Source organism: Paroedura picta, chromosome 5 (genome assembly GCF_049243985.1).
Source record: "Paroedura picta isolate Pp20150507F chromosome 5, Ppicta_v3.0, whole genome shotgun sequence".
In the NCBI taxonomy this organism is placed as follows: Eukaryota; Metazoa; Chordata; class Lepidosauria; order Squamata; family Gekkonidae; genus Paroedura; species Paroedura picta.
The window spans coordinates 30,085,576-30,110,922 of record NC_135373.1 but is presented as its reverse complement, the minus strand read 5'-3'; the positions used below and the strand labels follow the sequence as shown (position 1 = coordinate 30,110,922).

The window sequence follows — 25,347 nt, the reverse complement described above, 5'->3', positions numbered from 1 at the left end:
TCTGGTAGTTCGTGCTTTTCAAGTTGGGGAATCCACCTTATGCAATTCCCCAGCTAGCGCTTTCCAATGGAGGATGTATCTAGCGGTTTGCTGCTTGAATGCTGGATGTTAGCGACATCGTGCCAAAAATGTAGCATCTTCAGCAGGTAAGCATTTCACTATATTTATCGCCTGCAGAAAGTCCGTTAGTGTTGTTGTAAAGGTAAAATGGAAGATTGGAGACAGGTGTACACCAGTCTGAGCTCCTTGGAGTAAGGCGGGATAGATAGATACAAGTAAGCAGACGTCTTCCTTGATAAACTCTTTGTTTCTCACATTGACAACAAGCCCACTATGGACTGTATGACAGGCCACTTCTCTCTTGAGATTCAGTTTGTTAAAATTACCTGGACATGATCTTTACAATTATTTATTTTATTTATTATTATTTATATACTGCCCCCCCGAAGGCTCAGGGCAGTTAAGATATGACTGTTAGATGGGGAAAGATGGACATCAAGGACCAAGCTATTTCTGCCTACCTCAGCTCTGCCATCCATCCCCATCCGGTGGACTAGTCTGTCATTTTTTCCCCTTTAAATTTATAAACTGCCCTCTCCATCAGAGCAGTCGCAGGTAGGTAGATTAGGCTGCCTAGCGACTGGCATTAAAATATCTCTGATGTTATTTTTAATCTTGCAGGCCATTTTGAGTGTTGCACTAATGGAGACAGATGTACTAAAAGTGTCCAAATAAACAAATTAATTCAATACTCGCTCCAATGTTTGTGCTTATGATAGACTCAGTCTATTAAATATGCGAGTTCAGTAAAACAAGGACACTCAGCTGCACCAATCAAACAACTTTACTGGAACCAGAAAATACTGAACAAAGATCACTAGAACTGGGGAATTTATATACACATTCACAACTCCCATCACGTTGTGCAGCTGGCCAGGAACAGAGGTCTGTGATTGGCCCATGCATCTGTTCACTGATTGGCTGACACAGGGTTAGGATCCCTGTTACCAAGCTCACTGTCTCTAAATGTCCACAGATACAGCATAGACTTCACCCAAGGGTGGGCTAGTGATTCAGTGTGGTGGACTTCAATCTGGAGAATCAGGTTTCATCCCCACTCCTCCTCCACATGAAGCCTGCTGGGTGACCTTGGAACAGTTCTCTCAGAGCTCTCACCTACCTCACAAGGTGTCTGTTGTGGGGAGTAGAAGGGAAAGTGTAAGTTGCTTTGAGACTCCTTCAGGTAGGGGAAAGTGGGATGTAAAAACTACTCAAAAGTGAAAAGAGGGGGAGTGTCTTGGCAGTATAATGAGGAAACATGATGGGGTGTGGAGATAGGGTTGCCACCTCTGGTCACAAGATTTTGAGGATTTGGGTGATGAAGCCTGAGGAAGGAAGGAACTTCAGTGGGATATAATTCTTCCAAGTCCACCTTTCAAAGCAGCCATTTTCTTCAGGTGAACTGATCTTTGTTTTTTGGAGATCAAAGTAATGCTAGCTCCAGCTCCAAAGCCCGCCCCCAACTCCTTCTCCCTTCTCCTGTGGACGGGGCTTTTTTATTATTAAAAATGCCTGGAGCAATAAATAGGTGTACAATCACCCAGGCCGAGCAAAAAAAACAAACAAACACACAAACACACTATTCCCCATGTTTGCACACAAAGCATGCCACGGCCTCGTCTCCCCGCACCAAAAAAATCGGGAAACAGATAATTTTTTAAAAGGTTTAAGGCTCGTTATTGGCTGTAAAAACAGCCCTGTGCATCTATGAATAGACACATATGCATTTAAACATAGAACTTCTAATTTTTTAAAAAATTGGCTCGCGTCGTGGTCCCTTTAAAAGATGGAGAAAGGTGATTGGCTGCCTGTCTTGATTGACAGGCAGAAGAGAGGAGCATGGATAGCACGTTCCACTCTTCTGCCACTTCAAGCAGACATGCAGAGTGGCAAGACGCGCAAGATGGCAGCTGAGGAGCCAGGAGGTGAGGAATTCCCAGAGGTTTGATTTTTTTTAGTGTTACGCCATTGTGCTGGTGTAATGCTAATATTTTAACGTGCAGAATTGACCTTGGTTCTTATATACCACTTTTCTCTACCCGAAGGAGTCTCAAAGTGGCTTACATTTGCCTTCCCTTTCGTGTCCCCACAACAGACACCCCGTGAGGGAGGTGAGGTTGAGAGAGCCCTGATATCACTGAAGAAGAGTTGGTTCTTATATGCCGCTTTTCACTACCCAAAAGAGTCTCGAAACGTCTTACATTCACCTTCCCTTTCCTCTCCCCACAACAGACACCCCGTGAGGGAGGTGAGGCTGAGAGAGCCCTGTTATCCCTGCTAGGTGAGAACAGCTTTCACAGTGCTGTGGCGAGCCCAAGGTAATCTAGCTGGTTGCATGTGGGGGAGTGCAGAATCAAACCAGCTCATCAGATTAGAAGTCTGCACTCTAACCACTACACCAAGCTGAGTTAAGCATTGCTCGGTATTACATTGACCTAATAAAATATCATAGGTGCTTCCATTCAGGTGGGACAGAAGGTTTTATACCTCATGTTTTCTACCTTCAGGAGTCTCAAAGTAGCCACTCATTCCCCCACAACAATCCCCTTGTGAGTCAGGTGGGGCTGGAAAAGTTCCAAAAGAACTGTGACTGGCCCAAAGTTACCCAGTAGTCTTTTTGTTGGAGGAGGGCGAAATCAAGACCAGTTCTTCCAGTTCGTGGCTGCCTCTCTTATGCACTGTACCTGGCTTCCTCTCCAGAGAGCGTATACATTAGGGAATTCCTTCTTTATTACATCCCCTATCCCACATGGCTTGTGTACACGAAAGTCCCCCAGCATCGTTCTCCAGCAGAACTAGGGTCAAAAGGAACTCTTCCTCCTCTTTTCACCAATTGAAAGCTAGCTGGATCTAACTCACCAGAAATGCTATTATTTTCCATGTGGAACTAAAATTTCGGGAACACCTGGAAACTTGAGAGTAGGACGTAATAAGAGGCAATGCAACATTTCTTACCTTGGGTCCTTCTGCGTTTCTGCTGTCCTGGAGTCAAGGGAGGTTGTGCTGCTGTATCCCTCCCTCTGAATTTCCCCCTTTCCCAAACCTCTCTTTATATAGTGAACAAATGCCAGTTCTGGGAACTCTTTGGCAAAGCTCCCATTAACTCTAGAGGGATCCTGATCTTTTTGATTGTTATGAAAACACTCAAATTAAAGCGGGGCGTGAAGACGATGAGCAAGTTTGGGACCGAGCCTTTTGGACTGGTCGTCTGAGGAGGCTGTGGTCATAGCTTTGGTTGTGTAACGTCTGGCTCTTGGGACGCAGTTGGTGATTAGTAGGAACAAGTTATTACTGGTTAGTCTGGAATGCTCCAAAACCAGTTATCACCTGGTCACGGCTGACATCACGCCAAGGACAAAACAATCTGGCAGGTGTTGGGGTAGAGCAATGAGGCTCTGACCGACTTGAACCAAGACCCTAAAGTGTTACCGAAAAAATCTCTGCGAAGAAGACCCATAAGCCCAGATTGGAGGCTCCTTGGAGGGATGTGCCAGTAGATAAGTGTGGAAGCCAAATTTCATGCTCGTATGAAGGAAATTTCAGGATTCCCCTGGACTGTACCACAGAATCTGAATCCAAGATCTCTGCTGGATGAGAGGCCCGAGAGCCAACTTTTCTTCATGTTTGCTAATAAGAGAGGGTGTGGAACCAGATGGGGCCTCAGGGGAACAGCCTCGCAAAGAATCATTTTTGACATGGCAAAACAATTCAGAACAAAATATGGAAAAGGAAAACATGAGCCAAGAGGAAGCGGTGTCAGATTGAAGTGATTTTGCATGAAATTTGAGGCAGATGTGACAGGTACTGGTTGGGCAAAACATCTGTAGGAATTTCAAGAGTAATTAAATGGTAGCCAATGGATCAGCAATTGGGTGTGTATGTGTGTGGAGAATTTGGACATCTGTAATAGTGGAATGCTACCGATGCCACAGTTACATGTCAGGGAAGCTTGAATGAATCAGTGGAAGGGCTAGCTTTGTCCTGCGTGTATTAGGTTTTTAATAGCTAATTGACTTTTGATTTTTTCAACCTAGGGTTTAGGACCCTTTTGGGGGTCGAACGACCCTTTCACAGGGGTTGTGGCAGGGCAAGCAGCTTGGCTGGGGGGTGGGGCACCATCCACACAACAGCCTTGTGGGGTAGATTGAGATAGAGTGTTCATCTGTCTGGAGCAGCGGAAAAGAGCGAGATTGGCATGGTGGGACAAGGGGCAGAACTGAACTGAGAAACCCCAGGGAAAAAAACCAATTTATAGACAATCATGAACAATGGATCTTCACACCATTGGTCAGTTTCGGTTTAATTTCTGTGAGAGATCACTTGCATAATGTTATGGTTGGGGGTTACCTCAACATGAGGAACTATATTAAAGGGTCGCGGCATTAGGAAAGTTGAGAACCACTGCCCTAAAGCTTCTAAGCGCAACTGGTGGGGGGGGGGAAAAGTATATCCTGCCAAGATTCTTGCCCACCCTACTGAGAAATTACCTTCCTCCTCCTCAGTTTGGAGCCTCAGTTTGGAGCCCTTCTCTGACCCAAGTTTCTACAGACTGGCAGATTCCCTGCCAACCTAGGACTGACGTCAGGAAAACAGTTAGGATTAGGAAATTCATCTTGCAAAGGCAGTTTCCTAATGGGTAGTTCTCTGTCTTGCTCTAGAGGAGTAGTTAGACCAGGGGTAGTCAAACTGCGGCCCTCCAGATGTCCATGGACTACAATTCCCAGGAGCCCCTGCCAGCATTCTCTGGCAGGGGCTCCTGGGAATTGTAGTCCATGGACATCTGGAGGGCCACAGCTGGGTTAGACAGTAGCAAGGAAAGAAAATCTGGAGCACTGGCCATCTTGATTTCATATGGTTTTTAGGCTCGTCAACTCTTGGGAAATTCCTGAAGATGTGGGGCGGTGTCTGGGGGGAGCAGTATTTGGGGAGAGTGGAGGGAATGCAGCAGGGATTTGGTATCACTGGAGGACTTCCATTTCTCCTAGATTCTATGGAATACCATATTCTGAAGGTGACATTTCATCTATGAGATCGGCTATCTACATCTTGGGGGTTTTGTCATTCTAAGAGAGCCAGCCTGGTGTAGTGGTTAGAAGTGCGGACTTCTAATCTAGTGAGCCATGTTTGATTCTGCGCTCCCCCACTTGCAGCCAGCTACGTGACCTTGAGCTTGTCACAGCGCTGATAAAGCTGTTCTGACAGAGCAGTAATATCAGGACTCTCTCAGCCTCACCCACCTCACAGGGTATCTGTTGTGGGGAGAGGAAAGGGAAGGTGACTGTAAGCCACTTTGAGACTCCTTCCGGTCAAGAAAAGCAGCATATAAGAACCAACTCTTCTTCTTCTTCTTCTTCTTCTTCTTCTTCTTCTTCTTCTTCTTCTTCTTCTTCTTCTTCTTCTTCTTCTTCAGGTTGGGTCATATGATCCATATGATCCTTACAGCTCTAAATCATCACCTTCTTTTCAATCTCATATGTTAGGAATGGAAGGCAGGACAATGTGGTTTGGCTAAGGTTGACCAAATAGTCCGTTTCAGAGAACTGACTCAAGGCTAGATGGATCCTTTTCTTAACTAGGCTATAGCATCTGGTGGCATACTTGCTTGGCCACAGTCACTGAAGGGAGACCACCAGCTGTACAAACCCTCTAGCATATCCAGGAAAGCCAAAATCCTGCACATAAAATGACATCACTCTGAAAGAGGTTTCCACAAAAGGGTTTATTGAGTCTCAGGAAAAAGTGTTCTTAGGTTTTTGGGTTTTTGGGTTTTTTACTTGTAATGACAGCATGCTTCGTGGGTTCCACATGGAACTCAGCACAGAAGAATTGTGCTCCAGGGTTGAGCAGTTGCTACCAAAGCTCAGCAGCACAGGGTGGTGTCCGCAGTGGCTTGTCATGGTTTTTAGGAATCACTGGAAGAGAAAAACACAAAGAAAGAATTCTGAGCTAACATATGTCTTAGTGAGACCATTCCACCACTATTCCCAGACCATTGCATAATTATATTTTAGACATAATTGCTTCATCTGCAAATTTTAGACATAATTGCTCCATCTACAAATGTTTTGCCCCCTGGATGTATTCATTAACTCCTTCTGAAGTATCCACACTAAAGGCCTACTAGATGCCTGTTTGCAAAGCCGTTTAGAATCATAAAATAAGAGAGTTGGAAGAGACCTCCTGGGTCATCTAGTCCAACCCCCTGCAAAAATGCAGGACACTCACAACCCTACATCCACTGTAACCTGTCACCCCCTTGAACCTTCACAGAATCAGCCTCTCCGTCAAATGGCTATCTAGTCTCTGTTTAAAAATTTCCAAATTTCCACCTCTCGAGGAAACCTGTTCCACTGAGAAACCGATCTAATGATGAGGAACTTCTTCCGGATGTTTAGACAGAATTTCTTCTGAATTAATTTCATTCCATTGGTTCTGGTCTATCCCTCCGGGGCAAGAGAGAACAACTCTGCTCCATCCTCTGTATGGCACCCTTTTAAATACTTGAAGATGGTTATCAAATCAAATAAACAAACAAACAGATACCCTCTCAGTCACCCCCTCTCCAGACTAAACAGACCAAGCTCCCCAACCTTTCCTCATACATCTTGGTCTCCAAACCTCTCACTATCTTTGTTGCCCTCCTCTGGACACGCTCCTGTTTGTCTACGCCCTCTTCAACTGGGATGCCCAAAATGGAACACAATACTCCAAGTGAGGCCGAACCAGAGCAGAGTAAAGTGGTACCATCACCTCCCGTGATCTGGACACGATATTCCATTTGACACAGCCCCAAATCCCATTTTCCTTTTTAGCCACCAAGTCACACTGTTGACTCATGTTCAATGTATGGTCTACTAAGACTACTAAGATCCTTTTTGCACATGCTACTGCTAAGACAAGTCTCCCCCATCCTATATTGGTGTACTTGGTTTTTCCTCCCTAAATGCAGAACTTTACATTTGTCCCTATTGAATTTCATTCTATTCAGTTTAGCCCACTTCCCGAGCCTTTCAAGATCATCCTGTATCCTGATTCTGCCTTCTGTTGTGTTTGCAACCCCTCCCAGTTTAGTATCGTCTGCAAATTTAATAGGTACCCCATCTACTCCCTCATCCAAAGCATTTATAAATCATTTAAGTGACTATTTTTTCTGTTCTACCCCCATGACAAAGACCACGCGCTCACCAGCCAGAGAAGTCCTCGGCCTTCCAGGCCTCAGTGCTATTTCCTACGACTTTCCACATGTCATCGGCAGGATTCCCGTTGAAGTTCCCACAGGAGGCGCACAGTTTCCCCTCAAAGCGATCGCTGACTTCCACCAGCACTTCCCCACAAGGTCTAAGGAGAACGTGAACTTCAGATGCCAAGTTAAGCACCACCCCTTTCTCGGAGAGGCTTATAGACACGTCTTCAGTGGCCACTGGGAGCTGTGCTTGGTGCCCATTGACCTGGAGGGGGACAAAGAAGTTGGATTGGAAGATGAACACTGAAAGGGGTCTCTCTGCTGGAGGTGCTGCAAAAGTTTGGTTTCTTCTAAAACAGTGGTTCCTGCAGGTGGGGCCTGAGAAAAGGGGAGAGATTGCTCCAATAGACACCTGGGCTTTCTCGCCATCAAGGGTAAAGCAGAAAGGCCTCCATATCTTTGTGGCCCTGAATCTTTGCACAAAGTAAAGTGATAAACACAAATGGGTATCAGAAACGAAGTTATAGGAGAGGACCTCAACAGGTAAGGTTATGAATTTGACCCCCCCTATAGGCTCAAGAACCACTGGGCCAGATTGGGGAAGAGACATTGCTTACAATCTCTACCACGTTGTGTCTGAGATTGAAAATGCATATAAAACCTTTACGGCAGGGGTGACCAAACTGTGGATTGAAATTACAACGAGCGGCTGCAAGCTAACAGGACCTCATGGTAATTGTAGTTTATGGATACCTGGACAGCCACAGTTTAGCCACGCCTACATTAGGGGCTCAAGAACCATTGGGCAAGATTGGGGAAGAGACTATACTCACAAGGAAGGCTGAGCGTCAAAGAACTGAGGCTTTTGAACTCTGGTGCTGGAGAAGACTCTTGTGAGTCCCTCGGACAGCAAGGTGAACAAACCGGTCAGTCCTAGAGGAGATCAGCCCTGACTGCTCCTTAGAAGGCCAGATCCTGAAGATGAAACTCAGATACTTTGGCCACCTCATGAGAAGGAAGGACTCCCTGGGGAAGAGCCTAATGCTGGGAGCGATTGAGGGCAAAAGAAGAAGGGGACGACAGAGAATGAAGTGGCTGGATGGAGTCACTGAAGCAGTCGGTGCAAGCTTAAATGGACTCCGGGGAATGGTAGAGGACAGGAAGGCCTGGAGGATCATTGTCCATGGGGTCGCGATGGGTCGGACACGACTTCGCACATAACAACAACAACATTAAGGGTTGGCCTTGATGACAAAGCAAATGTCTTTGCTTCTTTACCGCCCTTGTCTTTAGAAGTTTCAGTTCTGATCAGGTCATTTTGGAAAAGGATCCTGTTCCAATCTACTGTCTAGTCTGTAGCTTACCCACGCCTCCTTGTCCTTTTTCAGAGTGATGAAAGCCTCTCGGAAGAATACATGTACTGTGGAGACAGCGTCCACGTCCCAGCTGCTGCATTCCTGGATGACAACTATGACCCTGAACCAAAAGGGGTCGCTCTCGTTGCAGTGGGAGGCCACCTCGTAGGCCCCCTTGTGGAGGATTTCCCGAGTGGCGCCATCGAAGGAGGTCAGCCGGGCGCCAGGGGCGAGGATGCACTCGCCTTTCTGCTTCACACAGTCGCGCACACCATTACGGAGGGCGCATATCTCTCCCAAACGACAGCTGGTTTCCTCACAGACCAGCGTACCAGAAGCACCGCAGGTACATCTCTCTGAGCAGCCATCTAAGAGGATGCTGTCTCCAACCTGTACAGCAAAAATATGGGAGAGTGGAGGAGTTTCAAAAGGCAGACCTCAGTGAATTGGTGGTAGGGCAAGGACCCCATGATCATGAACCCCTAGTTCCTGACCCGGAGTTCTAACCTCCTTTTGAGATTTGCTGTATTGACAATGCTCCCGGATCTCCCGCTGAGTTGTGGCACCTTCCCTAACCTATTCGAGAGCGCCCTTCCCATCTCCCATCTCCGTCTGTATTTCAAAGGCTCGTCCAGTTCTCACGTTCTTATCTCAAGGCCGCTCTAGCTCGGAACTTAGTCTAAATACCAGATGGCTGGCTTGGCTCCTCTGGCAATTTGTAGATCAAAACAAAACTGCTTGGGGGGGAGGGGGGATGGACTCTGCATTTATTTATTTACTTCTTTTATAACCCATATTTTCTCCCCAACGGGGACTCAGAGTAACCTATATGTTTCCGTCTCCTCCATCTTGTCCTCGGAACAACCCTGTGAGGTGGGGTGGGCCGGGAATGTGTGACTGGCCCAAGGTCACCCAGCAAGCTGCCATGGCAGGGTGGGGATTTGACCCTGGATCTCTCACCACGATACCCTCCAACTGTGAGACCTGCTTCTCAGTGCACCCTGCAGTGGAGAGCAGCAAGAGCTCAGTTTGTTCTGGGAAGGACACAGCAGAAGAAGAAGAAGAAGAGTTGGTTCTTATATGCCGCTTTTCCCTACCCAAAGGAGGCTCAAAGTGGCTTACAGTTGCCTTCCCATTCCTCTCCCCACAACAGACCCCCTGTGGGGTGGGTGAGGCTGAGAGAGCCCTGATATCGCTGCTCGGTCAGAACAGTTTTATCAGTGCCGTGATGAGCCCAAGGTCACCCAGCTGGTTGCATGTGGGGGAGTGCAGAATCGAACCCAGCATGCCAGATTAGAAGTCCACACTCCTAACCACTACACCAAACTGGCTCTCAGGAGGGCCCTTCAGCATCAGGGGGGCTGCCCACAAGGCCGCAAAACCAGGCCTGATCCCGCCACATCTTTCAGACCTTTTTGCCCCCTTTTTTTGGCTTTTATTGAGACATGAAGTGAAGCTAGATGATCTAGGACTTTGTTGTTATTCTGACCTTTGGGCCTAATGTGTTTCGAGGGGGACGTCCTCTTAATACGGAAATGCCTAAATCAGAAGGCGTTTCAAAATTACGACTGGCGTTCCGTAGAGTGGAAGAGGAAAATCTGGCTGGGGAGGCACAAAAGTCTACAACTTAAAGTTGCCACAGTCCTATCCGGTTAGGGACCATGGCTTGTGCTACCAACACGTGGGGGGCAGCTGGGGCTACAGCTCTTGCCTGGATGTACCGCCCGTCGTGCACACAACCGCAGTTCTCTATCGGCACGCAGGCCTCGCCGCTGAAGAGGTAGCCGCTTTCACACTGACAGCCCTCAAAGCATTTCTTTGCACACTGCACTGGGGCGGACAAGCTGGTGCAGGTGAAATCGCAGGTCCAGGTGCACAGTTCGTAGTGACTGTTGGGTGGGCAGGGGAGAGCTGCAAAGAAAGAGGGAAGCCCGGTGGTGAAAGGAGGCAGGGACAGGCAAGGATGGAACTCCTTCTGCACTTCTGGCAAAACTTCCGTCAGCATTTTGCAGAGTATGGGGCACTGGCACAACTTTAGGTGACGGTAGAAAGTGCTTTCAAAGTCACAGCTGAACTTTTGGCCCAGAAAACCACAGAGGCTAACCTGGGCCACACAAAGTAGGGCATAATTATTGTTATTGTTAACAACAACAACAACATTTTATATCACCCTCCTCTAAGGCTGAGGGAGGTTCAGATAGAACGTAACAGAACAATACATCAAACTCACTGATTATAATGAATGAAAGGTAATAGTAATAACAATAAACAGAAATAGCATTCAACATCGTGAACAATCTAACACAGGGATAGTCAGCCTGTGGTCCTCCAGATGTTCATGGACTACAGTTCTCATGAGCCCCTGCCAGCGTTTGCTGGAGAAGTAAAACTTCTCCATTGCTATGTATATGCATCTATGATTAGATGCATATACATAGCAATGGAGAAGTTTTACTTAAAAAAATAGCTTGCATTGCAGTCCCTTTAAAACAGGGAGAAAGGTGATTGGCAGCCTGGCTTGATTGACAGGCGGAGGTCATGTGTATAGCGCATTCATCTTCTCCACGGAGTGCCAAGAAGCATGAGAAGGCAGCAGAGGAGAGCAAGAGAGCCAGGAGGTGAGGAATGGCTGGAGGCGTGATTTTTTATAGTGTTACGCCATTGCCCTGGTGTAACGCTATTTTTTTTTCGATGTACAGAATGGACCTTGACATGGCTGATTTGGGTGGAAACTTACGGCAGAAGCTGTCGGTTCTCCACGCTCCAACCGTGGCCCCGGCCACCTGGCATGCAGCTGTGTAGGCCTGAAGGCTTTGGCAGAGGATCTGCCCCATCCCATTGGCTGCACACATGTCATACAGACACCGGTTGAAATATTCGGCTGGGGCCACCAATGAGTGACAAGCTCTGAACGGGCCTGATGTGGCTTGGATTATCCCGCAGGAATCCTCCGGTCGGAACGGCGCTGTCTTGGTTGGGTCGCAGACAGGACATTTCTCGCCGCAGCTGTCTGAGCAATCGGCGCCATCAACAGGAATCTTCCAAGAGGTCCCAAACTCCTCCACATTCGGAGTGGTTTTTCCATTGGGCAGACGGAAATCATCGGTCGCATTCCTATTGAAGTTGCCACAGAGGCCATTCATGTATCCCCGATAGCTGCTGGGCACAGAAATTAAAAGGTAAGAAGAGGTATCGTAAAGGACTTTGAGGTTGAAGTCAGAGTGGACGATGACATTGTTCCCTTCTTGATGGATCCTGAGCTTCCCATCGCCTTTCCTCAGTGGCAGGGTGTAGATCTCTCCATCCACCTGTGTGAGCAACAGCAAAGAGAGTGCTCAGTGCCTGTAATATTTATTTATGTTTATATTTATATACCGCTGCTCTCGAATGTCTCACGGCGGTTTACAAGATCAATAAAATACTCTAAAATACCTCATTAATACAAATATAACATAGCAAAAATAATAACATAACAAGATGGTGGACAATAAAATACCAAACCATTCCCCAGTTCAGCATGGGTCAGTAACTCTCTCTCTCCTTGGGAGTGAGGAATCTAGTTGACCTCAACTTAGAGATCCTCAGATGGCAACATCGGGTATTGCTCTGGCCTCAACCATACACCTGGTGGAAGAGCTCCATCTTGCAGGGCCTGCAGAAAGCTGAGAACTCCAACATGGCCCTTGGCTCTTCCGAGAGCTCATATGCATAGCCACAGTGTAAGTCACAATCATTGAGTCCAAATGTAGACAGGGACATACCTTGGCCTGCCACTTCTTTCTCCTCTCGAGTACAATAGTATACCCATGAAAGGACACCGTAACCGTCTTTGTCAAGGTGATACGCCCATCGTCAGAACGTTCATTTTCCACTGAAATGGAGAAGTTCACCAACCGAAAATCCCTTCCATGGACTTCCGCTAAAGTGTAGGTACAAGCACCTTGGTAGTCATAGGCTTGCCCATCAAAAGTCAAGTAGTGGGAACCTCCTGTCACACTGCATTGGCCACAACTCACGGGATGACAGCCTTGGATGCCGTTCTCCACCCTACATGTTTCGTGGGCCCCACAGGAGACGTTTCGGCATTCAATGACCCCGTTGCTTGTACAACGGCATTGCACATCACAGGAGGTGGTGGGGTAGAACTCCTCTTCCTTCTTGTAGTATTTGCCTTGGTGCACACAGCCACAGTCCCTGATAGGAACGCATTGGTCTGCACTGAGGATAAACCCGGCATCACAATAGCATCCTTCTTTGCAAGATACTTCACAGCCCTCTGGAGCTGAGAGACCGAGGCAGGTAGCAGGACAGCCATCTCCACAGAGTTCGTAGTGAGAGTCATGTGAGCATCTGGGACCTAGGATAAAGGACAAAGTAGAATCAGTTGCAATGGGATCTAGACCAGGGGTCTCCAACACGGTACTTGGGAGCACAATGGCAAGGGTTTTTTGGAAAGTGGGTGAGGCCAAGTGGACCTTTTGCCCAGCAAAACATCTGATTGGCCATTGGGGATAAGATTGGCTATGCAGGTTTTATAAAAAGAAAATTGCCTTGGCATCAGCACAAGGATATTGACTTTATGACTGAAGGTAAGCTTCAGCAGCCATTTTATGGCTGGCTCCACCTCCTGAAGCAGCCATTTGGGGACAAGTCATTTTGTGGCTGTACCCACCACAGGATTCCAAATGTTTCCACGGGCTCCAAAAAGTTGGTCGTCCTGATCTAGACATTATTTTGAACAGGTGGCCCATTGGGTCTGTAGACACAGTGGTCTATTGCCAAAAGCAGCACAGGTTGTACTTTTTTCCCTGCATTTTCTGTTGGGGATTTTATTGTGTTTTATTGACTCCTGTAAACCACTGCGAGACATTCATGAGCAGCGGTATATAAATATAATTATAAATAAATAAATAAACAAGTTGTGTTGGAAATGAAGGGCTTTGTATTGTCTTTTAGGCTCACACTTCAGAGGGTGTCTATGGAGAGCTATCATAGATAGATTGGTCAGGATCTGTGTATCACTTCCTTCTACTGCTCTGATCCTGTTCCTTTGATATGCCAACTGATCATATCAGGAAACCTTCTCACGCCTTCTCTCTTTTTTCTTATCTTGAGACTTCTCAAGACAGGATAACAAACTCAGCATGGCTTGTCACTTGTGGGGATGCCTCCATGCTTGGGTGGAGACGGATGAGGCTAGCAACTGGTCTCTTTTAATTACTTCTTTCCACAAGTGGGAAATTGTCTGCCATTAATCACTAACCTTAGCAGTTTTATTCCCCCAATGTTTTGGTGAATGACAATTGAATCCAAATGACAGATTTACTTTTCTAGCAAGAAATCCTGCATATTGAAGATGTTGTGATGCTGTTTACTAATTTGCCACTAATTTACTTTCTCCTTATATCTGTACTCTAATGATCCTTGTTCCATTATCTGAAAAAGTGTGCATGTACATGAAAGCTCACACCTATTAGGAACCAAGCAGTTGAGACCCAGCAGAATTTGCACAACAGACTCTCGGGTTTCAGGCAGAAGTTTTAAGTAAAAGTGCTTATTTGGTGAATCACATAAGCTCTTCGACAGGAATCTTGACAGAGATGCCGGGAAGGGGGATTGCATAGAATATATACCTTGCCTTTGGGAGAGGGACATAGAGGTAGCTTTTGGCAGGAACATGGATTCACACAGGAAAAGGCAATAATACTCTCTGATCTAAAAGGTGCCAAAACAGCCCATCTGGACACCTGGTGTTTAGATAGACTGCACTGCCAGGGAGGCCAGCCTTGAGCTAGGAGATAAGGGAAGTAGACGCAGGATGAGCCTTTGAAATGCAAGGAGGGGATGGGAGGGGCACTGCTGAGAGGGCCCAGGGAGGTGCCACAACTCAACAGGAGATCTGGGAGCATAAAGAAATGAAGCAACCTCAAAGAAGACGGAAATTGCAGGTCAGGAACTAGGGGTTCATGACAACACCTTGAATAGATCTTTGTTGAGCTACTTCAAGACCAACATGGCTACCCACTCCATGTGCATCTCTGTTAATCTTAGTATTACTAGGTTCCACAGAGCTAAGGTGTAGAGCTGTTGAATGAACTAAGGAAGCTATCTATTTTTCTTTTTTTATCTTCCAGTTTCCCCTATCCTGTTAGCTAGTAAAAATGCCTTTTTATATACTTTAAAACTGCCTTGTCTGGTCTCCTCTTTTATATATTAACTCTGCTACTTTTGTACAATATAAATCCTCAGCGTACACCAACAAATATGCCCTCCCTTTTCACTTACAGGATGGAGGAAGGGTAGATTCAAGAGAGAATACTTACTGCAGAAAGAGTCTGATCTCCATGGGTCAATCGGGATGCCCTGGGCCTGGCAGGCTGCCACGTAGGTACTGATGGCATTGCACAAAATGTTGTGTTGGCCGTGATACTGGCAGACGTCAAACACACAGTCATCAAAGTAGGACACTGGATCAATGGTTCCATGGCATTGCTTGAAGGGCCCATCATTTTTAACAAGGATCCCACAGTAATGGTCCCCTTTGTAAGTATCTTTCTGTGCCTCCTTACATGCTGGACAATCACTCCCAGTGCACCCTATTGAGCAACCGGGGACTTCAGCCACCTTCCAGCTTTCTGCAAATTGGGAAATGCTGTTTGCTTGGCCCCCGTCCTTCATGATCAAGTCATCATTAGGATTCAGGTTGTTGTTGCCACAGAGACCACAGCTGGCGTTGGTGTAGGTATTGGGTAGGATGACCCTGACGTAGCTGTTCCAGTCAAAGTTGATGGTCATGTCAAAAACAGTCTGGATGAAGGCATGGTCCCCACTGATGTAGGCCTTTACCTTGCCTTCCTGGTAGAAAGGCAGGTTCACAAATACACCATTGACCTAGAATGGGATGCAACAGGAACCATCACAACTTATCTGGCCCTCCACCCAAGAATCCATCCCTCCAGTTCAATCATGGAGACCACAGTTTGGGTATTCTTAAAAACGCAACTGTGAACTCATCGTTGACAGAAATGGAGGTGATTGGTGGAAGGGGCCATCAGTCTCCAAGCACCGAGTATTCAAGCTCGTGGTTATGCTAATAACTGTAGCTGAAACCAGCCAATGGATTACCACCCAACACAATTCTAATAAGTCACAGCTAGAACCATGAAGCTGAGAAAACTTAACTCTTAGGGACAGGAAGAGACACTGGGGTCACCCCAGAGGGAAAAGAGACACATGATGAAAAAGCACTCTTGCGTCCTGCTTTTGACTTGGGAGGTCCAGGCACTGGGACTCCATCTTACCCATGCAGCAAGGGACAATGGAGAGAAGTCCAACAATGAACTTTAAACTACTGCAACTTCAAGTAAAGCTAGCCTAATTAAACAAAACTTAGGGTTAAGTTAGGAGTGTGTTTTCACCTTTACTTTGTTCCCTTGCTCAACCTGATGTGCTTGAACAAAACATGTATAGTCTTTTTGTTCATTTATTAAACTTGTTTAATTTTTTAGTGTTCTCAATCTGATCTCTGGAAAAAGATGACCCCCTGTCTGGTCTTGCTGTTTGGATTGTGATTAGCTCATCAGCAGCTCAAAAGGGCAAGGTTGAAATAGATCATCCTCATTACTGAAGAAGAAGAGTTGGTTCTTATATGCCCCTTTTCTCTACCCAAAGGAGTTTCAAAGCGGCTTACAATTGCCTTCCCTTTCCTCTCCCCACAGAATCAGAGGCTCTAAATTGGTAGAGCCAGTATGGTGTAGTGGGTAAGGGTGGTGGACTCTAATCTGAAGAACTGGGTTGGATTCCCCAGTCCGCATAAAGCCATCTGGGTGACCTTGGGCTAGTCACAGTTGTGTTACAGATGTTCTCACAGAGCAGTTCTGGCAGAGCTCTCAGCCCCACCTCCCTCGCAGTTTGCCTGTTGAGGGGACATTAAGGAAAAGATGTTTGTAAGCCGCCTAGGAACTCCTTCGGCTAGTGAAAAGTGGGATATAACAAATAAGCTCCTCTCCTCTCCTCTCCATGACAGTGCTGGTAAAAGTTCTAGTGGTGTGACTTCTATCCAGCAGGAGATGCTCTCATGCTTGTTGGGGGAAGCACATGGGACCCAATTTGTTTTTGACACCCCTGGGAAGTGGAGGAAAGGAGTGGTGATGCAGAATAGAGACTCAGGAAGGCTGTGGTTCCCCCTGCAAGCCTCAAGGGCCAAGAAGAAGGAACAGAAGAGGATTGTGCTGCTGTTACTTCACACTGGAGTCCGATGCTGACTTTTTGCCAAGGTGCCTAATGAGGCCAACGCTTGCCTGACCATATATCCATATATTTTATTGACCATCCCTGTGACGGCCTTGCAATATAGCTGGCTTGTCTCGCCCTCATTCAGAATGTGAATAGACTTAACAACTAAAGTTAAGATAGCCTGACAGATTTACGGCTGTCTGCCACAGCTCATTACATTACCGTATTGCTGCCAAGCTTCCGGAGGAATTTCAATTGACAAATTAGAGTTGCATAAATTACTCAGTGGGAATAGAACAGAAGCGCCTGAAAAATACGTCCACGAAAGCAGTACACTGATACTCTTCTCAGCAGCTCTCTTTCTGTTGGGGTTTAAGGTTGCTACCAGCCGGTGTCTCAGGTATTGTAACCCGACTCCAAAAGGGCTTTTACAGGCACAAGGAATCCCTCCCTCCTCCCTCCCTTACCACTAGCAATTTTCACTGTGTCAGTACCTGCAGTTGACGTGGATACTCCTGGCTCAGCACAAGGGTCATATTGTAGACCTTCAACATCACTACTTTGGTGTAGGACACTTTTGTGTTGCCTCGGTTGTTGTTTTGCACTTGAACCTCGAAAGGTGTGAGGGTTGGGTCGCTGGAGCACAGCCCAGCCAGCAGGTAAATGCAGGTGCCCATGAAGTCATATCTCTTCCCATCGAACGTGGTGTAGTGAGGGTCTCCCGATGCTAAGCAGGTAGCAAAGCTGATGGGATTGCAGCCCCGGACCCCATTGACCATGGTGCACCTTTCATTGGCTTTGCAACCAGCCGGACGGCACACCACGATGCCCAGGTTGGGATCACACCTGCAGCGAGAGCCGCAGTTCTCATCGGCCCAGAATTCCTCCCCAGGCTGGTAGTAGTATCCGTCGTAGGTACAGCCACAGCTCCCAGTGGGTACACACTGGTCGACGCTGAGGACAAAGCCGTCGTTGCACTGGCAGGTCTCAACACATGGTTGTTGGCAGGAGGAGGGGGCAGTGCGGTCAGAACAGCTGGCAGGGCAGGCACTTCCACAGGCTTCATAGTGGCTGTTTTCAGGGCAAGGCAAGTCTGGGGAAAGGCCAGGGGAGAAGAGCAACAGATCTCAGTCATTGAAGAGATGTGCAAAAACCATTGTTTCAAAAAACCCCAGAATTACCCCCAAAATATCCAGGAATGTCCCAAAAAAGGCCTGGCAACCTATCCCCCCACCAATTTTCATTATTCAAAATGGTGGCAGCATTCGGCTTGCAAATGCGCGTGTGGATTCCACCAGAGGGCCAGACAGCATCCTGGTACCATTGCAGGTCAGGAAAATGGCATGGGGGGGAGGTTATTCCATATTGCTTTGCCAGTTCTGGGTTTGGAAATTCCTGGAGCTTTGGGAGCAGAGCCTGTGGAGGGCAGGGTTTGTGGGGAGCACAATGTCATAGAGTCTACCCACCAATTTCTCCAGGAAAACTGAACTCTAGCCTGGAGATCGGTTGGAAGTTCTCAAAGACCTTTCCAGAGTTTGTGCTTTGAAAATTCTTAGGAGATCTATAAAGATACGGGCTCTTGAGGTAATTTGCCTGACCTGAAGTTCTGATCTGTCTACTGGTACATCCAGTGGTTCTGAGGGTCACATGCCATCCCCTTTTCATAAAGGGCTATACAGCATGTGCTCATGGATCACTGCTACATAGGTGAGATGCACACCCACTAACAGCTATAATCTTGCAAGTCCAGTGGTATTTATCAGAATCCCCAGGTTTTCTGCCATGGTTTTTCTGTTTCCTTGATGTGATTCCATGGCTTGCTAGGTATTGCTTTGACCTGTCTTGCCCTGATGCTTTTGTTGGACACCCAAGTTTTTTTTCCTGCTGCAATGTTTTATGACTTTCTATCCTTCCTTCACAGTCTTCCCTCCCCCTTTTGTTAGTCCACCCATAGTTCCCAGACCTGTTGTTTGAATCACCAAATGATTATCTCTTTTATGACTCCTTTGAATTGTACCTGGCCCGAATTCCCAGGGGAGGGGGAAGTGAACCCCTATATTGCCTGCGTTAAGCTTTGTACCTCAGTCCTATGCTTTCATTGTAGACGCTCTCGTTATCTTAAATAAAGGAACTTAAACAAAGGAACTTTCATTCCATGAGGTTACTTATTTAGAGATCTAAGTTTCTCACAGTATTGTATCACCAAGGAAAACAGATAAGCAATTGTGTGTTTGGGGAAGAATGTAAGAAGCCATGTTGGGTTGGGTCAACAGCCCATCCATTCCAACACTCTGTGTCACACAGTGACCAATCCCAGGTGCCACCAGCACTTACCACAGCCAGAAGGTGTCCTCCAATCATATACAGTAGCATTTGCTTTCCTACAGGTAGTAGCATAGGCCTCCAGTGCCTGGCAGAGGATGTTCTGGGCTCCCCCATTTAGGCACACATCATAAATGCAACTATCAAAGAAATCATCCGGGTTCACTCTGGTGTGACAGTCTCTAAAGGGGCCTCCAGTGGTTTGTTTGATTACCCCACAGAACTGTTGACCTCCGTACAGCTGTCTTTTGCTATCGTCACACGTCGGGCAATTCCCTTGGCAGAAATCCCAGCAGAAGGGATCCCTGTCATGGGCTTTCCAGCTGCTTGCCCAGCTGACAATGGAGGGGGCCATAGTCCCGTTGAGATAGGTCATGTCATCAGCAGGATTTTGGTTGAAGTTTCCACACAGCCCGCACATGGACTCATGATAGCTGCTGGGGATGCTCAGCGTCAGATGCCAATTCCAGTCATATGTCACTTGGAGGCCAAAACTAGTTTGTAAGACAGCATTGAGGCCACTCGAGTGAATCCTGATCATGCCGTCTTCAAGAGTCACTGGTAGGCTGGTAATTTCATCATTTACCTAGAGAAAGAAGGGGTAGGGCATCATAAAGAGCTTTTCCCCTTGGTTTTCCCCCTCAGTGTTAGGTTCTTCAGAAGATCACAGTGCTTGAGAAATGGGGAAAGGCAAGCCAATGGTGGTACCAGAACAGATGTGAACTCTCATTTGGAAGATGGGCTCCTGCATTTTGCCACTGCTCAGGGTCTGGTCACCAACATACAGCTGCATAGAATCCCCCAAAGGGGAAAATTATGTTGAAAAGCTAATAATAAGTGGAAACTCTCAATATATAGCAGGGGTAGTCAAACTGCGGCCCTCCAGATGTCCATGGACTACAATTCCCAGAAGCCCCTGCCAGCGAATGCTGGCAGGGGGCTTCTGGGAATTGTAGTCCATGGACATCTGGAGGGCCGCAGTTTGACTACCCCTGATATATAGCATGTACTAATAGACACAGCGAATCACAAAGGTAATCCACAAAAACAGTTGTCATAAACCCAAAGTCCATTGACTCCCCGAAGGTCCACTCACTGCAGAAAAAGCTGTCGTGGGAATCGAACAAACTAAGGACGAACAGAACTCTTGGGTATGTTTTTCCGTTTTGTATCTTATTCCAAGGTCTGTTCAGAACTCTTGGTCCTTAGGTTGTACTAGGACTCTTATCACTGCGGCCTGTTTGTTCCAGCTGAAATGGGCATCGTAACTCCATGGAAACTTTCTACCTGACAGGGAAAAGATAACTTGCATTGAGGGCATCAGGGCCCATTCTGCACACATTAGATAATGCACTTTCAAAGTGCTTTTGCAGCTGGATTTTCCTGTGTAGAACAGGATAATCTACTTCGAAAGTGCATTGAAAGTGCATTATCCAACGTGTGCAGAATAGGTGAAGGCTTTTCCTGCAGCAAGGGGATCTTTTTGTAAGTTAGTGGACTTTGGGTTTTTGAGGACTGTTATTGTGGATGATCTTTGGGATTCAGTGTGCTTATTAAATCCTGCTATATATATATATGAGCGTGTCCACTTGTTGTTAGCTCTTCAACAGTATTTAATAGCTTAATAACCTACTGCTGGGATTTAATAACCTACAGCTGTGGCCTGGAGCTTTGGAATTACAATTGATCTCCTGACTAAAGAGAATGTGGCAGGTTCAAAGAGAGGGCTGTGTGTCATTACACCCCTCCCCAAACGTCACCTTCCCTAAGTACCGCCCATAAATCTCCAGGAATCTCCAAAACCAGGATTGGCATTCCTAACTCAGAGGCAGAATATATTATTTACTCTCTTTTCCAGGGCTGAGACTTATCACTCACATATGAATAAACATGAAACTGTGGTAGACCATGGGTTAGATCCAGCTGGTGTTTTTGCTTTGGACAACCACCATTGTTGTTGTTGTTGTTACTACCCGCCACTCTCATCATATCGGCTCATGGCAGGTTACAATACAAAATGTCCCATAACAATAGCCCCCTTAAAAAGCACACAAAATAATACACAAAACTTCCCAATATGGTGGAAAAAAATAATCCCACTCCCCGCGGGATGCTTGCCACCCAGGCAGCAGGGGGCCATGTCAAAAAACCATCACCTAAGATAGTCAAGGGTGGCATACATCTCAATGGTATACTTCCTGATTGGGGGGGGGGCAACCAGATCTTCCTCCTACACTGGCCTCAACCGTAAACCTGGCAGAAAGGTTCCATCTTACAGGCCCTGCGGAAAGCTGACAAATCTAGCTCTCCCGGGAGTTCATGGCTTGTGTCCATGGCTTGTCTTATGTCAAGCAGGGCCCATGATCCCTTGCATAGTTTTTTATGATGATCCAAGGGGAACACATCTTTTCCCTCAGTGGAAGAGCTGGTTGGATCCAACCCCATTGTCCAATGTTGGTATTGTCAACTCTGACTGACAGTGGCTCCCCAGGGTCCTAATCTGCTGCCTAATCCCAGAGTCCTAATCTGCTGCCTAATCCCAGAGTCCTAATCTGCTGCCTAATTCCTTTACCTGAAGATGCTGAGAATTGTACCTGGGACCTTCTGGGTGCAAAGCAGATGCCCTATTACTGAGCCTCAGCCATTTGTATTAATTCCATTCTGACCTATGCTATTCATTTATTAGGGCTCACTCTGACTGAATGAATGAATGAATGAATGAATGAATGAATGAATGAATGAATGAATGAATGAATGAATGAATGAATGAATGAATGAAAAAAGCAGCAAGCAATTAGTACTGTGAGTGACTGCAGTATTCAAATGTTGCTCTCCTGCTATGAATTACATTCTACAGCTCTCTTAGATTTGGTATTTTTGCTTTACATAGCAGGGAATTATAGGTGTTGGAGTTGGATGGGGGTCCTGGCTTATTAAAGATCCTTACCCACACACACCCCAAAAAAGAATGACCATTCCCTGGAAGGAAAACTGTAGACAATTCCTCCAATTTAAATTGAATTTAGGACTCATCTTCCCACTGCATTCCTGATCCAAATAAATGCTTGGAAAAGACTAAGAACCTTCATGTAAACCAGGGGTAGTCAACCTGTGGTCCTCCAGATGTTCACGGACTACAATTCCCATGAGCCCCTGGCAAGTGCTGGCAAGTGCTCATGGGAATTGTAGTCCATGAACATCTGGAGGACCACAGGTTGACTACCCCTGATGTAAACCATTCATATATACGCCATCCGTTGTCCTTGATTACACACGGGCAGAGAATTTGCCAGTATTTAGTAGAGAGCTGAATTTGAGTGATCTGGAACACAACAGCAGTGTGGTGCAGTGGTTAGTGGTGTATTCCCCACTTTGCTATGAAGCTCACTGGGTGATCCTGGGCCACTCATTCTCTTTCTTTCTTTCTGTCGGCCTAACCTAGTTCACGGGACTGTTGGTTGGACAAAGAAGAAGAGTTAGAATCATAGAATCATAGAGTTGGAAGGGGCCATACAGGCCATCTAGTCCAACCCCCTGCTCAACGCAGGATCAGCCCTAAGCATCCTAAAGCATCCAAGAAAAGTGTGTATCCAACCTTTGCTTGAAGACTGCCAGTGAGGGGGAGCTCACCACCTCCTTAGGCAGCCTATTCCACTGCTGAACTACTCTGACTGTGAAATTTTTTTTCCTGATATCTAGCCTATATCGTTGTACTTGAAGTTTAAACCCATTACTGCGTGTCCTCTCCTCTGCAGCCAGCAGAAACAGCATCCTGCCCTCCTCCAAGTGACAACCTTTCAAATACTTAAAGAGGGCTATCATGTCCCCTCTCAACCTCCTTTTCTCCAGGCTGAACATTCCCAAGTCCCTCAACCTATCTTCATAGGGCTTGGTCCCTTGGTTTTATATCCTGCTTGTCACTACCCGAAGGAGTCTCAAAGTGGCTTACAATAGTCTACCCTTCCTCTCCAAATAACAGACACCCAGTGAGGTAGGGGAGGCTGACAGAACCCTGAGAGAACTGCTCTATGGGAACAGCTCTTCCAGATCTATGACTAATCCAAGGTCACCCAGCTGGCTGCATGGGGAGGAGCAGGGAATCAAACCCAACTCTCCAGATCAGAGGCCGCCACTTTTAACCACTACACCAAACTGGCTTTAAAAATGGAGCAAAGGAGAGAATGTGTTCTGTCCCGAACTCCTCGGAGGCAGGGCAGGGTAAAAATGAATGAAATAAATAACCGATAGGAAAGAAATGAATCTTTAAAGAATCGGCTTCATGCATCTGACAAAGAAGGCTCTTGGGAAACTATATGTTGGAATTAATGAGTGCTGTGGGACACCTTGTCTACTTAGCTATGAGAGACTGAATGGCTACTCTTCTACAATCTGTCCCTAAGGGTGGAGTAGAATATTTAATACTGAAGCAGGCCAATGTTTGGAAATTGCATTTGGAGGGGGAATAAAGGATAGGCTGTTCTCCAAGTGGAAAGAATTAGCTGTTCAGTATGTAAAATGATTCAGGGAAAACTTGCCAATGGAATGTGAGAATGTGCCCCCCCCCCTTCCATACACACACTTATTTAATAAGCTTGGTTTGATAGGGAGCCTTTGTCCTGGACTATCTTCCTTCTTGGTCACAGGCGTTGTTTATTATCATTGCAGTTTGAATCGCTGTTATTTTCCTGCCTGAGAAAGTTATAGCTCCTCTCTGACTCCCAGGTGACTACTGTAGCCTAACTTATCGATGTGATTCGGCAAGGATCCTGAGTCATCATTCCTTGTTTATGTCCAAGTGGGGACATTTCAGACATTCAGATATGGGCTTCCATCTGAGTGATCGGTGAGGAAAGGGCTCAGATTTCCCGAGATTCCCCACCAGCATATGAATAAAAGCTGCTGAATGCAGATCCAGGACAGTCTTCAAGTTCATAGATAAACCCCCATCTGATAGAGAGCCAGCATGGTCTAGGGCAGGGGTGGCCAAACGGTGGCTCTCCAGATGTCAATGGACGATAATTACTACGAGCGACCAGGGGTTCATGGGAATTGTAGTTCAAGGACATCTGGACAGCCACAATTTGGCCACTCCCAGTCCAGGAGCTGGAGTGTCAGACTGAGATCCAAGGGGCCCAAGTTCAAATCCTCACTCTGTGGTGAGAGCTCACTGGGTGACGTTGAGCCTAACCTAAATCACAAGGAGGTGGTTGTAGGGATAAAATAAAAGGGGAGCAAATGATGCTGTAAATAGTTCCAAGTCTGCATTGGAGAGACAAGTGGGGTATAAATATCTAAATCAGCCTATCCCAACTTATTTACCACCGAGAAACCCCTGAAACATTCTTCAGCCTTTGAAGAAACCCCAGAAGTCTCAAGATTGTCCAGAATATGGTTGGGAAACACTGCTGTGTACATGCCCATCTGGGGCCTTTCCCCTTCCCACCATATCCAGGTCTATTTTTAGCCATTTGGGGAGAGGAGGGCATGTTGACATGACCATATATTTGAGTCCAGGTGGAAATAATTATAATAATAAAGAGATAACAGAGACACTTAAACTTTGATCAAGCCATTGGACAGATTCTTTTTTTTCTTTGTTTTGTTTTTGGGATCGTCCCCTTTCTTCTTGAGACAGCTGCATTGGCCGCCAGTTGTGGACCAGATCCGGTTCAAGGGTTCGGTTTTAACCTTTAAGGCCCTTCACGATCTGGGACCCACATATGTGAGGGACCGCCTATCACCCTATGCCCCTGGCAGGGCCTTGCGCTCTGTGGGCAGTAACTTGCTGGTGATTCCAGGCCCCAGGGAAGTTCAGTTGGCCTTGGCCAGGGCTTTTTTGGTCCTGGCCCAGACTTTGTTGAATGAGCTGAGAGCCTGTGGGAGCTTTCAGTGTCCCGCAGGGCCTGTAAGATGAAGCTCTTTCTCCAGGTATATGGTTGAGGCCAGCCTAGGAAGATCTGATACCCCCCTGGATGAGAGAAGTGTGTGACTGGAAGCCCCCATTTGCCAGCCTTGGCTGTGGACAAGGGGTTGGTGCTCAGGGCTCCCCCTGTGACTGGTTTTAAGCCTTCAGTTAGCACCATTGGGATTCTTAATGGGTGTTTTAATGGGTTAATATTGTATTTTTATTGGGGGTTTTAGTGTGACCTGCCGCGAGCCAGCTTGCTAAGAGCAGCGGGATATAAATCGCAA

General features: G+C 46.7%; 2 protein-coding genes across 3 annotated transcripts in view; both read right to left on the bottom strand.

Annotated features, from left to right (window-relative positions):
• Positions 1–3,264, bottom strand: part of LOC143837328 (IgGFc-binding protein-like) — a 31,632-nt gene extending 28,368 nt beyond the window's left edge. For both annotated transcript variants that reach the window (XM_077337010.1, XM_077337009.1), the window contains exon 1: positions 3,016–3,264. The gene's annotated coding sequence lies outside the window, so the exon portion shown is untranslated. The remainder of the gene's footprint in view (positions 1–3,015) is intronic.
• A 2,529-nt stretch (positions 3,265–5,793) lies between these two features.
• Positions 5,794–25,347, bottom strand: part of FCGBP (Fc gamma binding protein) — a 38,446-nt gene continuing 18,892 nt past the window's right edge. The window contains exons 12-20 of the mRNA XM_077337004.1: positions 19,168–19,741; positions 17,328–17,926; positions 14,922–15,489; positions 12,360–12,955; positions 11,336–11,906; positions 10,310–10,509; positions 8,608–8,988; positions 7,246–7,508; positions 5,794–5,972 (exon numbers count right to left, since the gene is read on the bottom strand). Of these exons, the coding sequence (XP_077193119.1) occupies positions 5,963–5,972; positions 7,246–7,508; positions 8,608–8,988; positions 10,310–10,509; positions 11,336–11,906; positions 12,360–12,955; positions 14,922–15,489; positions 17,328–17,926; positions 19,168–19,741 (3,762 nt within the window). The 3' untranslated portion in view covers positions 5,794–5,962. The remainder of the gene's footprint in view (positions 5,973–7,245; positions 7,509–8,607; positions 8,989–10,309; positions 10,510–11,335; positions 11,907–12,359; positions 12,956–14,921; positions 15,490–17,327; positions 17,927–19,167; positions 19,742–25,347) is intronic.